The following is a 14,949-nucleotide window of genomic DNA, read 5'->3' as shown; positions in this document are numbered from 1 at the left end:
GATTACGTCCTCCCCCTTTAGATATGTTAGTGTGCATACAGATTCGCATACACCTGAAGTGTACACAGAATCTTATGCACTTGCGGTGTATCGTATTAAGAGATTACGCTTAGGTTTCCTAATCTTATTTAGTCTCTATCTCTTGCAGTTCCTTATTGTAATCTAATTGAAATTAGGGACCTAATTAAGCTTATAAATAAAGGTTTAAGGGAGAAGAGGAGCTACGAAGAACATCCTCTACACTTCCTTTTCAATCTCTTCATCTTATCTTTCATGGTTTCTAAATTCAATGCAACCCATTATTAGCTATGGCCTTTATCTCTTCAAAACCGCAAAGGATATATGGGATAAAGTAGCCAAGATGTGCTCCCATCAGGAAGATTTGGCTCATGTTTATCAACTTTACACCAACATCAACAATCTTGAACATGGAGATGGAACCTTCGAAGAATATTTTGCCAACCTAAATAAAAAAATGGGAGGAATCGGATAATTGTCAAATGGATATTTAAGAATTGGAAGATCTTAAAAATCAAATATGACAATTGAGAATATTTAAATTTCTTGTTGGTCTTTGTTCAAATTTTGAAACTCGATGTATACAGATTCTTGGAAGAGAATCTCTTCCTACCCTCAAATAAGTTTATAACTACATACGCATAGAGGCTCAATGATGGATTACCATCTCCCCCTCCATACTTCCAGGACGGTCAACCCTGACCATAGAATCTAAAACTATTAAGAGGCAAGAAACTGGACGTGGAAACGTAGACAAAGACAAGCTTAGATGCACGCATTGTGGAAAGAGATGACATCTTAAGGAATATTGTTGGGTTCTTCATCCTCATCTTTGGCCAAAAGACGTCAAAGAAAAGTCTTCTATTAATATGAGTACCACTAATGAAGTTTCTGACTACGGTACTCAAGACCCAAGGGACAAAACTATTTGCGAGGTACAACAACAAGTGGCAGTCTCCAAGCCTCCATCTCCGTTGCTAACTAGATAGGGAAGTCAGGTACTTATGCAACTACAAACCACATCTCTCAGACATCCTGGATCATCGATTCAGGGGTGTCTGATCACATGAGGGGTACGACTAATGGTTATACTTCTTACTCCCATGTCTCCAATAATATTAGATTGGCTGATGATTCTCTTTCTAAATCTTTGGAAAAGGGATCCTTCCATCTTTTTTTTATTCATTGTCCATTTCTTTTGTAGTCCATTTTCCCTCATTTCCATCCAATCTTCTTTCTTTAACCAAATAAGTGAATTGTTCTGTTACTTTTTATCCATCTCATTTTGTTATCCAGGATCTAGAAACGAAGAAGACAATTGGTGGTGGTGGTGGTGGTCATGAAGATTGGGGGATTCATCTTCTCAACATAAAACAATCCTATTTTGCTTATGTTTCTGCTTCTGTCATTGAGAATAAAAATCGGGTGACCCTTTGGCACAACCGTTTAGGTCATTTACCCTTACAATCATTATGCTTTTTATTTCCTGGAAAGTTTAATAACACTGATAGGTTACAAAGTGAAACTTGTTAGTTATCCAAGCATTGTCAAAACACTTTTCCCTTGAGTAACACAAGGACATTACATCCATTTTAACTTATTCATTCATGTGTATGAGGACTTGCTCCACTAGTCTCTATATTTGGTTTAAAATCTTTCCTATCATATATTGATAACTTTTCAAGATATATATGGATTTATCTTATAAACAATCGTGATAAAGTCCCATCAATTTTACAGATGTTTCAAAAATGGTTTCTACCTAATACAGTACCACAAGATCTGACAATACTTGTGAATAGTTACACCATGATTTACAAAAATGCTGTAGATCATGGCGTAGAATTTCAAACTTCCTGTTGTTACACACCGCAACAAAATGGTGTCGTTGAATGTAAAAATTTACACTCAATAGAAGTCACCCAGGCATTATTAATAGGCAGGTTAGTACCAAAAGCATATTGGGATGAAGCCATTCTTCTTGTAACATGTATAATTAATCGGACTCCAATTAATGTGCTCAAGGGTAACTACCCAATACAAGTTATGCAACCTCATGCATCTCTATTTACCCTACCACCAAAAGTGTTTGGGTGCAGTTTTTTTATCCACATTCTTTAACCATCTCACACTAAACTAGGACCAAAATCAATAAAATGTGTGCTTTTAGGGTACTCAAACTCTCAGAAAGGATACAAATGTTACTGTCCTGTTAATTGAAAAAGGTATGTTTATATGGATGTTACATTCTTCGAAAATGTGCCTTATTTCAATTTAAGTGACAATACACATCTTGCAACATTTCTCATTCGTGTCATAGATGAGTCGCAGATTGAAAATGAACCATGCTCCACCAAACCAAAAAACTCAAAGTCTACACTCTGCGTAAGAGGACCCCTAATCTTCCTGAGCATCACCACTCTTCCATAATTGAACCAGAATTGGTAGATCTCCCAATTGCTCTTCATAAAGGAACCAGATCATGCACACATCATCACATTGGTAACTATGTATCTTACAAAAATCTCTCTCCCTCTTATCAATCATACCTTTCCTTTATATTGTCTGTCTGTATACCAACCACGATTGCAGATGCCCTAAGTGATCCTAAATGGAAAATGGCAATGGAAGAAGAGATGAAGAGATGACTGCCCTTGAAAAAAATTACTTGGGAATTAATCCCTCTTCCAGTAGGCAAACATATCATCAAATTGAAATGGTGTTTAGTGTCAAATACAAGGCTAATGGTTCAACAGAAAAATACAAATCACGGCCAGTTGCCAAGGGCTTCACTCAAAGTATGGTGAAGATTACAGTGAAACATTTTCCCCGACAACAAAATTAAACTTTGTTCGTATCCTTTTGTCTATCATTGTAAACTATAATTGGTCTTTGCATCAACTGGATGTCAAAACTACGTTTCTACATGGCGATTTTCATGAAGAAATATACATGGCCTTCCTCCCAGTTTTAGCCCAAGGGGGAGACTGGAAAAGTTTGTCATCGTCAAAGAAGCTCTGTATGGCCTCAAACACTCTCTTTAGGCCAAGTTTAAAAAGCTTGGAAATATGATTTCTAATATCGGATTTAAAAGCACCTTTGATCACTTTGTGTTTGTAAAACACAAGGATGGTAACATGACAAATCTTGTCATTTATGTTGATGGTGTTGTTCTAACTGGCTCGAGCATAATTGAGATAGATAATGTGAAGAAATTCCCAGCCTTTGTCATTCAAGATGAAAGATTAGGGATGCTGAAGTACTTCCTTGAAATTGAAGTAACTCGCTTGAAACATGAATCTTCTTATCTCAATGTAAGTATGTGCTTGATCTGCTAACCGAAGTAGGTTTGCTATGTGCCTGTCATGCTGACATCCTTATTGAGGTAAATCATAAGTTGCATAAGAGATAATCAAACGAGATTGATAATCCATGACGGACAATCAGACAAAATTGATAATCTAGGCATGTATCATCGTCTAGAGGGTCGTCTACTTTATCTCAGCTTTAGTTGACCAAACATCTCATATGATGTTGGAATTGTAAGCCAGTTTATGCAACGAACCTGTCAACACCATCTTGAAGTAGTTTATTGAATCCTTCTCTTTTTGAAAACTGCTCTTGGTCATGGTCTTCTTTTTTTAGATCATGGCCATTTGAATATTAGCGGGTTCTGTGATGCTGACTAGGCTGGTTCATCCTTTAATCGATGCTACATTATACGGTATTGCACATTCGTAGGAGGAAACCTAGTTTCTTGGAAATGTAAGAAGCAATCTGTTGTTGCCCACTCCTCTGCTGATGCTGAATAATGTGCAATGGCCCATGCAACTTGTGAACTTCTATGGGTTAAAGCTATTCTTCAAGATATGGGGTTCACAACATCTTCCTCAATTCCAATACATTGTGAAAATCGAGCGGTCATCACCTTTTGTTCATTTAGAAGATCAACTAGTCGATGTCTTCACCAAAGCCACGTCAACAGTGTGCCTCAAGAGCATCAGTTTCAGGCTCGGCATGAACAATATCCATGCTCCAGCAGGGGGGGGGGGGGGGGGTGTTAGCATGCACACAGATTCATATACACCTAAGGTTTACACAACGCTCATGGTGTACACTGACAGTTTAGAGTCCTTTTGAAAAAGTCTGTCTTTCTTCATTGACAATTGCCCATTATATAGGTAGATTACAAGCTATTTAGGGAAGAAATACAAGCTGATCTTCAGCCCCTACCATATATACATCTATCTAAATATACTGTACAGCTAATATATCCTAATTAAGGAAGGAATAAATCTGTATAACTGTCATATTAAGGAAGGAATAAATTTGTATAACTGTCATATCAGTCAAAGTTGTAGATATTAGCTATAAATTTGCTGTAAATCTGAATCAAAATCAGAATCAAAATCTGTAAAGCTGTAAATCTGTAAATCTGTAAGCTGTAAATCTGCTGTGTAGATTGATATTTCCTTTGACATCCCCCCTCAAATTGATGCTGGTAAATCGACAAGCATCAATTTGCTAACGAGAAAATGATGGCGCTGACGAGGCATGGATTTTGTGAAGATATCGGCGATCTGCAAAGTTGTGGAGATATGGGGAAGAGTGATGACTTGATGATCATAGGCTTCCCTGATTGAGTGACAGTCAACCTCGATGTGCTTGGTGCGTTCGTGATAGACTGGGTTTGCGGCAATTTGGATGGCACTAGTGTTGTCAGCATGGAGTGGAGTAGGATGTACGGGAATGAAACTGAGCTCTGTGAGGAGACCACGCAGCCAAATGATCTCGGAGCATGCTGCAGACATGGCTCGGTACTCGGCCTCAGTAGATGATTTGGAGACGTGGTCCTGCTTCTTGCATTTCCAAGAGATAAGGGCATCACCAAGAAACATACACCAGCCGGTAGTAGATTTCCTGGTGTCTGGGCAGCCAGCCCAGTCAGTGTCACTATAGGCTTGTAGCTGAAGTGAAGAACCAGAAGGGAAGAATAAGCCACGAGTAGATGTCCCAAGAATGTAGCGAATGATGCGGCGGACTGCAGATAGATGGAGATGCCTCGGTGCTTGCATGAATTTGCTGACGGTATGAACAGCATAAGAGATGTCTGGTCGGGTAATGGTTAGATAGATAAGACTACCAACCAACTTCCGATAGGTAGTAGGATCCTCAAGAAGCTCCCCTTCGTCACGTCGATATTTCACATTAAGTTCCATGGGGGTGTCAACCGAAGTAGCGTTGGTGAGACCGGCTAGCTGAACCAGATCTTGACTATACTTGTGCTGATGCAAGAGGAGACCGTGCGGCTGATGATGCACCTCTAAACCCAAGAAATAGGTGAGCTGGCCAAGATCTTTCATGTGAAATGTAGAATTCAACAAAGTCTGAACCGCAGAGATTGCCTCCAAGTCAGAGCCAGTGATGACGATATCGTCCACATAAACAAGGAGGACGACGATACCTGTGGATGTCCTTTGTAGAAAAAGAGAGGAGTCATATTGACTTTGAGTGAAAGAAAAACTAAGCAAAGTGGATCGAAACTTCTCAAACCATACTCTTGGTGCCTGCTTCAAACCATACAAAGAACGTTTCAGTTTGCAAACATCAGTAGGTGAGGAAGTGGGCATACCAGAGGGAAGTTTCAAGTAAACGTCTTCCTTGAGATCACCGTGGAGAAATGCGTTCTTAACATCCATTTGATGTAAGGGCCAGGATTGGGATGCAGCCAGAGCGAGTATAGTTCAGACAGTGGTCATTTTGGCGACTGGTGCAAAGGTCTCATCATAGTCGAGACCATATTCTTGTTTGTTGCCAAGTGCCACTAACCGAGCTTTGTAACGATCTATGGACCCATCGGAATTAAGCTTGATAGAAAACACAAACTTACTGCCAAGGGGTTTCACGGAGGAGGGACATGGAACAACATCCCATGTTTGGTTTTCTTCAAGTGCGAGAAGTTCGGTTTCAATTGCTTTTCGCCAACACTCATGCTTCATTGCCTGTTTATAAGATGAAGGAAGAGAAATAGACGACAAAGTGGCTGTGAAGGATGAAGGAGAAGAGAAACCAAACCTATCTGGGGGTCTACGAACCCGAGTACTGAGTCGGAGAGAGGGAGGTGCAGGTGCTGAAACAGGAGCAGCAGTCGGGGAAGAAGCTTGAGGGGGCTCAGGAGGTGCTGAAGGTTGGTGGGAAGTGGCGGTGGAGCGTCGTCGATACACTAGGAGAGGTTTAGAAGGGACTAGATCTGCAAGAGAGTTAGGAAACATAGGCAAAACAGAAAATGAAGGAGAAACATGATCCTGATGGGTAGAAAAGAAATATTGATTTTCGAAAAAAATCACATTTCTAGAAACTCGAATGCGACACAGATTTGGATCATAGCAAAGAAAACCTTTCTGCTGTACTGAATATCCTAGAAAAGCACATTTAATTGACTGAGCCGTAAGTTTTGTGCGTTCATGTGCAGGAAGATGAACATAACAGACACAACCAAAGGTACGAAGGTTAGAATAAGTTGGAGGGTGACCAAATAACCTGGTGAAAGGTGAGTCATGGTTCAATGTGGGAGAAGGCAATCTGTTAATGAGATGGATAGCAGTGGAAAGAGCTTCACACCAAAATCGAGAGGGCGTGGAAGATTCTAACAGAAGAGTGCGAACCACATCAAGAAGGTGACGGTTCTTCCTTTCAGCCACTCCATTTTGTTGAGGTGTCGAAGGGCAAGACCGTTGAGAGATGATGCCATGATTCTGTAGGAAGTCCTGAAACAAATGAGACATATACTCACCCCCATTGTCGGAACGAAGGATTTTGACATGGGCCGAAAATTGTGTCTGAATATATGCATGAAAAATCTTAAAAACAGAAAATACTTCGTCTTTGGAATGAAGGAAATAAATCCATGTGAAACGACTATAGTCGTCAATAAAAGTGACAAAGTATTTGTAATTAGCATGCGAAGTGACTGGTGCCATACCCCACACATCACTATGTATCAGATCGAAAGGTTTGACAACATGCGGTGTGTGAAAAGGAAAGGGTAGAGTTTTACTTTTGCCAAGTCTGCAAGAATTGCAATCAAACTGAACAACACTAAGAGATGGTGTTTCATTATTCCCAAGAAAACCAGATTTCAATAAAGCATGAAGTACATTAGAGTTTGGATGTCCGAGACGTTTATGCCACGCTCGGTAATCAACATGAGCAGAATTACAAGCGACAAAAGGCAAAGAAAAAGAAGACAAAGGAAATTGAAGAGGAAAAAGACGTCCCACTTTAGGCCCCCTCGCGATCATCCACCCTGACTGTTGATCCTGCACAACACAACCAGATTTAGAAAACTCTACTTTACAATCATTATCAACTAACTGACCGACAGACACAAGATTGGTGGTAAGACCGGGAGATACGAAGACATCAGTGAGAGAGGAGGAAACATCACCAGTGGCCGTGATAGGTAAATGATTGCCATCAACAGTATGAATTTTGAGATTTCCAAAATATTTGTTTACATTGGTAAGAGAAGCAGCATTGTTTGTCATATGATGGGAAGCCCCGGAATCAAAGTACCAAGGAGATGATGTAGTGAAGGGTTTACCTGAGAGTCCTAAAGCTGAAAATGCAGAAATGATCATTTGTTGAATCATGTCAGGGGTCACGGGTTGGACTGAAACGGGAGCAGGAGCAGGAGCACTTTGTGTTGTATTCACCAAACTACCCGCACTAGAAGAGCCAACTGAGACAGTATATGCTGTCTCCGATTTCTTGGGGGGTCGAGTTGGGCATTCCTTGATGATATGGCCATCCTTTTTGCAATAGTTGCAGAATTTTCGGGGACAATTTGCAGCATAATGACCAAATCCCTTGCAACAGAAGCACTGAACAGTGCTCATATCCCTGCTTCGTGGCCTGCCTTGTGCTGCATAGGCTACAGGAACAGATGTAGATCGTCGTTGTTCCATGGTGGTTTGAGTGAGAAGGCGTTGTTCCTCGCGAAGAAGATCATTTAGGCATGTATCCAAGGAGGGGACAGATTCTTGGTTCATAAGATTGGATCTGGTGCCTTCAAATTCAGACCTTAGTTTCATTAGAAATTGATCCCTCTGAGTAGTTTCATGGACAGATTGAACAGAACTAAGACCTTCGGATGGTAAGTCAGCATAAACTATATCAGTGTATTCAGCCCAAAGATTAGTGAATCTAGAGTAAAAATCAGAGATAGAAAGACTATCCTGTTGGAGAGTGGCCAATTCATGTTCAAGCTGGAAACGACGAGCAGTGTTTTGTTGACTGTAGACCTTCTTCAGGTATGTCCACATCTGAGCTGCAGTCTGAGAAGATCGAAGGTTCAAGATGATGTTGGGTTCAACGGATCCCAAAATCCATGCCATAACTTGTGCGTCCTTGACTTCCCACTTGGCGTGTCGGTCTTTGTCTTTGTCTTTGTCAGGAGCTAGGTTACTGCCATCAACATGTCCCCACAGCTCCTTACCTTTGACGAAAATCCTGAAATGAAACGCCCAAGCAGAGTAGTTCTTGCCATTGAAACGAATCAAAGAAACATCAGACTTATCGGAAGACATGAGGTCAACAGAACTAGAACAAGAATAACCGAGACTAAGAAACTTGAGAGCACGAGACAAATGGAAATTTAGAGCTATAGCTCTGATACCATGACAGTTTAGAGTCCTTTTGAAAAAGTCTGCCTTTCTTCATTGACAATTGCCCATTATATAGGTAGATTACAAGCTATTTAGGGAAGAAATACAAGCTGATCTTCAGCCCCTACCATATATACATCTATCTAAATATACTGTACAGCTAATATATCCTAATTAAGGAAGGAATAAATCTGTATAACTGTCATATCAGTCAAAGCTGTAGATATTAGCTGTAAATCTGCTATTAGCTGTAAATCTGCTGTAGATATTAGCTGTAAATCTGCTGTAAATCTGTAAATCTGCAAAGCTGTAAATCTGTAAATCTGTAAATCTGTAAAGCTGTAAATCTGTAAATCTGTAAAGCTGTAAATCTGCTGTGTAGATTGATATTTCCTTTGACATACACAGAATCTTGTACATCGACGGTGTACCGTATTAGGAGATTAGGCTTAGGTTTCCTAATGTTATTTAGTCTTTATCTCTTTTAGTTGCTTATTGTAATCTATTGAAATTAGGGATGTAATTAAGCTTATAAATAAAGATTTAAGGGAGAAGAGGAGGTACAATGAAAATCCTCTCCGCTTCCTCTTCAATCTCTCCATCTTCTCTTTCTTCATCTTTATTTCAAGATAAAGGTACATGACCTCTTATTGAACCTTCCTCCTCTTCTTCCACTTCTTCCACAGCCTTTTTGATAGATGGATTGATCTCCTCGGTCAATTTGAATAAGAATGGGAAAAATGGGGTATCTACCCTGGTCCTCTTCTTCCATCACCCCTAGGGAACATATATCCTTATTTTGCAAAGATTGCACTCCACTTTTGGTCCTTGTTTCATATGTTATTAGGCTTCCTTGAATGTTGAATACAACTTTCCTTTGTTTCCTAATCAAAGTCCATCCCAAACTGCTCTTTCCAAACCACACCATATTTGTTTTCCTGCATTTCCTTCACTGTCAGTGGAGCTAAAAGAGGATCTACGAGCATCAACTGCAAATAACACCTGTCCCCTTGCCGAAAGACACAATTGCCCCTCGCACAAGTATTACCGATGGTTTGCAAATAAGCCTAATGTGAGACTACCGATTTGAATGAAATTACTAAAGCACCCTGGTTGTCATTGTTTTCTGCCAGTGGAATTACTAGAATATCCTCAACTTGATTTCTTCTAATTTCAAAAGTCTCTTTCGATGGTTTCTAAAAAGGAATGAATAGATGTCCACCAACCCTTGCACTTATCTTTTCCTTTCAATTTTCAACTGACAAAGACTGTCGTCCTCGGTGTCTTAATCGACTTCTTTATATCCATACCTTACTAGTTCCATGACAAGGAAAGCACGAACTTGGTATGGCATTGTCTCCACACTATTGTTTTCAACCCCACCATTAGCCAAGGTAAGTGAAGAAACTTAGCAATTTGTCTTTCTCCCCACAAACTTAAATTTTTCATAAGGTTTGAAGTAATACGACTACCAACTCCTTTTTGAATTCAATAATGCAGCACTATTCCTCAACCCAATGATTAAAGCATTTCTTTCCTTCCCAAGCTTGGAGATTCCAAATCTCAGATGAAGCAAATCCAACTAACTCCATCATAGTTTATTTGAGTTGGATTATGGATATCATCAACCTTACCAACACAATCACCCAAAGCAAAGACAGTCTTTGACGTCCATGCAATAAGAGGGCTATCACTAAATCATACTCATCTTGACTGCCCCTTTCCCCTTACCAATCAAACCACTTGTAGATGCCGTAAGGATCCCTCAGCCAAGTATCTTCCCCCTCTTAGCATTTTTTACCATCTTCCCAAGCTGGATCCACACCTTGGAATTCTTCAACAAATTTATCTATATTTAGGGTTTGAAATCTGCATTGTTGATATTCAATCGCTAACAATCTGATTGTGTTTTTTATCATATAATACCCGATAACACTGCCATTTCCAACTTTCTTGAGTGATTGGAGTTCCAACCTCTTACCGTTTGTATTTCACCCAATTTGTCAACGACCCATACAACAATATAATGACTCAGGCTTATTTTACCACTTCATTTAGGCTTTCTTAACCCTGGCCGAATGAGAGTATTGCTTGCTACAACTGAATGAAGTCTCCCCCCAAATTGTGCAATTGAGAACCCCCCTCCCTTTCATGGGCCTTTTCTTTCCTTTTAGATAGCACCTCCTGGCCATATCCAGTTCTCTAAATAAGAATGATCTTAGTCCAAATCTGTCCCATTTAACCACTTTCACAGCTTTGAAGGCTTCATGCTCAAACACCACCGGCACAAAAGTATCAGGATAGGTCCATCTCATGGAATCATAATCTCCCACAATTTAAGGCGGTCAAAATTTTTTGCAAGCTTTCGAAAAGAATATTTTTGTAGCATATCATAAGAAATTTTGATGGGAAGTGGGTGAAGTGCTTCCCATGTACGTTCTTCCTTTAACCTGTAGTTGACAAAAAAAAAGTGGTTTTATCTTTAGCCTCGGAGGGTTTTTTTTTTTTTTTTTTCAACCAGACAACAAAAAGCAAAGATTATCACATAAACTAAACAAAAGAGTTTTTCCTTTTCTTTACACCTCAATCCAAATGTCTCCTCACTGTTGAATTGGCCCAAAACCACGAATAAGCAATAACAAGCAGTAGTAGCAAGGGGGACCATATCTGAAGGCCAGTGAAACCAAATCCCCTACACGAGCGAAACCAAATCCCCTACAACCATTTTAAATTCTAGGAAAAAAGAAAAAAATGACAGATGGGGAGGGCATGTAGAGTAGAGAATGATTTGATGATGATAATGTAAAGAAGAGATGAGAATATTGAGAGAGAGAAGAAGAAGGAGAGTTTGAGAGAGATGATGTGTTAGGCTTACTTGCCCTAACACATAATATTTTATTATAATAAAGCATATAGTACACTGCAGTAGAAGAGGGAAGTGTGCACATGCACTTACACTAAAAGGGGCCACCAACCACATGCACAATGCACTAGCATTCTCTATACTCCCCCTCAAGTTGGAGCATAGATGTTGATCATGCCCAACCTGTCACGAACACGATGAAGAGCATCTCGACTCAAAGACTTTGTAAGAACATCAGCAAGTTGATCCCCAGATCGAAAAAAAGGAGTAACGATTTCCTTAGAAGCGACTTTCTCCCAAATAAAGTGACAGTCGACCTCAATATGCTTGGTTCGCTCGTGGAAAACTAGGTTACAAGCAATATGGATGGCCGCTTGGTTGTCACAGTGAAGAGGAACAAGATCCGAAGGAGGATAGCCAAGTTCTTCAAGATTTGAACATAGGACCTTCCTCTCTGATACCATGTCAAACAACCATTTACTCTAAAAGCTTAAGCTATCAGAGTGTGGTGTATCAATGTATATCAAGGGACTTTACACTTCAACTTGTAGTCCTTTTTCAATATATCTAGTGTAATAGTGGAGTGGAAATTGATTAGCATTGTCACAAGACAATCAAGGTCTCCAGAGGCACACTTGAGGAGTTGCCACTATAACAAACCCTTATTTATCTAAGTTGAATTTATCTAACAATTTAAAGCATATTAAAGGTACCTATTAGAAAAAAAAAAAAACAAAAAAAAAAAAAAAAAAAAAAAAAAACAAAAACAAAACAAAACAAAATTGCAAATTTCTAGCTAAGTCTATTTATAACAAGAGTAGTCGTTATCTTTCTAGTTTATTGAAGTTTCCAATGACCAAACAATTATGTAAAAATAAAATAAAATAATAATAATAAAAAATAAATAAAACCTGGAACAAGAACATTTATTTACCTAAATATTACCAAAATTCACCTGCTTATTGTTGAAATTACCTTCCCCATAGGATAAGCTATTGGATAGCAAATGATCATCAAAATACGCACGAGCCACACAAAATTTGCTCCCACAGAAAGTCCATACCTTGCACAAATGGCTTGTGGAATAACCTGCACAAGAAGGGAAGAAGATCACTTACATAATCCAATTAAAATCATAAAATTGCAAACCTAAATTATGGTTTTAAAACACCAGTACCTCTCCGAAAGCTAGAACCAATGTTACGGACATTACAATAGCAAAAAGTGGATGCAAAATCCGGTCCAGACATATAGGAAGGCCCTACAGGTAGCAATCAACCAAGCAAGATACTGTCATCAAGAAGTTCGTGATAGGAGATTACATCGTAATGAAAAGGATAGAAAATTCAATCAGCAAAAAGCATCCAACTAAACTATATTAAAACCAATTAAAGTACATTCTGTGAATATCTGTTCCTCTTTCAACACTGAATGACAGACAAGAAAAACACTCTCTTAGAGTTGCAAAGGCTAATTAAATGGCAGAGACTGAGGTTGCGTTGAACTTCTTTTTTTTTTTCAATCGATAAATGGATAGATTTTGTTAAATAAATACAGAAAAGGGAGGGGGAGGAGTACAAGGAATCGCCAATAGATATAGAAGATGTAAGAGCCCCTTCTTTGGATAGACAGTCCACTAGACAATTTGCCTCTCTTGAAACATGCTGAAAAGTGATATCTAAAGAACTTCAGTGGATTCTTATGAAATTACAAATGAAAGCTGGTTCCCAGTTGAGGTCATAATTCAATGATGCCTAAGTCACCTTGCACTATCAATGACCCTCCTACACTATCAATAAAGATGTTGATCCCTGAGGTTCTATATACCAGTTCAGATCTCTAGAGCATGTACAATATATCCAAAAACCATGGAATCTGTAAAAAGGACATAGAAGGTGAATCGAAATATAAAAATATAAAATTTATAAAAATGAATGTAAATATGGACAATAGTTGCATGAATTAAAGAGAGGATATACACATGCTTGTAGAGACACACACACAGTGTGACCTGGCTGCTTTTTCTGTGCTGACAATTAGGACACCAAAGTACTCCTCAACATGATATGACAAAATACTCCGGGATATATTCCCAACATACATTCATATACAATTTTCTTTCCTTCCATTTTTGTCATTGAAGTAAATATGTTTGGGTTTTGTTATAGATTCCATGTTCCATTAATCATCAACCTGAAGAATGCCTTGTGACTCTTGCTCATGTTGTATCATTTACTTCCAACTTTTTAACATCAGCTATAAGAGGAAATGAGTTTTAATTTGCTTTTCATGGGCTTTATTGTATTTAATTTAAGTATTTTCATATTTCATTGTGCTTATGAATGCATGAGTACATGCATATGGAAGCATTGTTTGAAGTATCGTCAATATTATCAAAATATCCCTGATACTAGCCATATCTTCAACTTGGTGATACCGATAACACTGGTAGTGATCCCAATAACATTGGCAGTATCAAAAATTCCAAGTATTGGTTATGTATCACTAAGTATCGCCAATGTGCTGACAATACTTTTGATTGTGTAAATTCCAAGTGTCGCTTGTATCACCAACGTATCGGCGATATTTTGATAATATCACCAATGCAACAATATCGCAAAAAATCTGTTTATTAAAAAAAATTCCATTTCAATTTTTTAATGGGCACATGCATGGTTGTATGCAGTGTTCAATTTGTTGACTATAATATCGATAATATCACAATATTATTGTTATTGCAACTATAGTCTTTCGCTTCATTTCTAGTTGTTGATGATTTCTCGATGAATTATCGTGTGTTGTCAATATTCTAAAATATCAATGGATGTTTGGATGAAAGGTTTGATGGTTGGATGGATAGATGGGATGGATGGGATGGTTGGACTGATTTCTTACAACACATGCTTTTAGGCCCCCCATTAAACGGAAACTTACTATGTATGCATTCTTTTTGCAAATTTTTTATTCCTAAATATGCAAATTTTGTGTATTTTAGAATCTCCTTTAGTTCTCAAGGAAAATTCCATTGTTTTCGCCATGTTTCCCTAGTATTTCCCTGCATTTCTAGTTATTGGCGATATCATCAACAATATCAATATTGTTTCTATATCCCCGGCCAACGAAACTTGTGGCAATACCGATAATTCGAACACCGTATGGAAGAACCTAATATGTCCACATTCAAAGGCAAATTAGTATTATGTTCAATGCTTTTAAGGGATGAATGGGACATGCCAATATCGGTCTGGAATTTCCATTCATTCAATAAATTATTGACAGGTAATGATCCAAAAAGTTATGTATCTGTGGAAGTTGGAGGATCGGATTTCCCGAGGGTACGGGAGATTTACTCTCTTCTTTCCACTTGGTTGCCTTGCTCGAGGGCTTTTGTGATGGGGGTAA

The 14,949-nt window shown here is 38.7% G+C and overlaps 1 protein-coding gene across 5 annotated transcripts in view; it reads right to left on the bottom strand.

The window, feature by feature from the left end:
* LOC131231946 (DUF21 domain-containing protein At4g14240-like) overlaps positions 1-14,949 on the bottom strand; it is a 138,911-nt gene that overhangs the window by 53,792 nt on the left and 70,170 nt on the right. For 4 of the 5 annotated variants that reach the window (XR_009164577.1, XM_058228361.1, XM_058228362.1 and 1 more), the window contains exons 3-4: positions 12,725-12,808; positions 12,523-12,636 (exon numbers count right to left, since the gene is read on the bottom strand). The exons of the other annotated variant lie outside the window; for it this stretch is intronic. Coding sequence is in view for 3 of the 4 variants with exons in the window: in XM_058228361.1 (XP_058084344.1) it covers positions 12,523-12,636; positions 12,725-12,808 (198 nt within the window). In the remaining variant the exon portion in view is untranslated. The remainder of the gene's footprint in view (positions 1-12,522; positions 12,637-12,724; positions 12,809-14,949) is intronic. 5 annotated transcript variants of the gene reach the window in all.

Source organism: Magnolia sinica, chromosome 17 (genome assembly GCF_029962835.1).
Source record: "Magnolia sinica isolate HGM2019 chromosome 17, MsV1, whole genome shotgun sequence".
NCBI lineage: Eukaryota > Viridiplantae > Streptophyta > Magnoliopsida > Magnoliales > Magnoliaceae > Magnolia > Magnolia sinica.
Note: the sequence above shows the minus strand (reverse complement) of the source record. Positions and strands in the feature narration are given on the sequence as shown.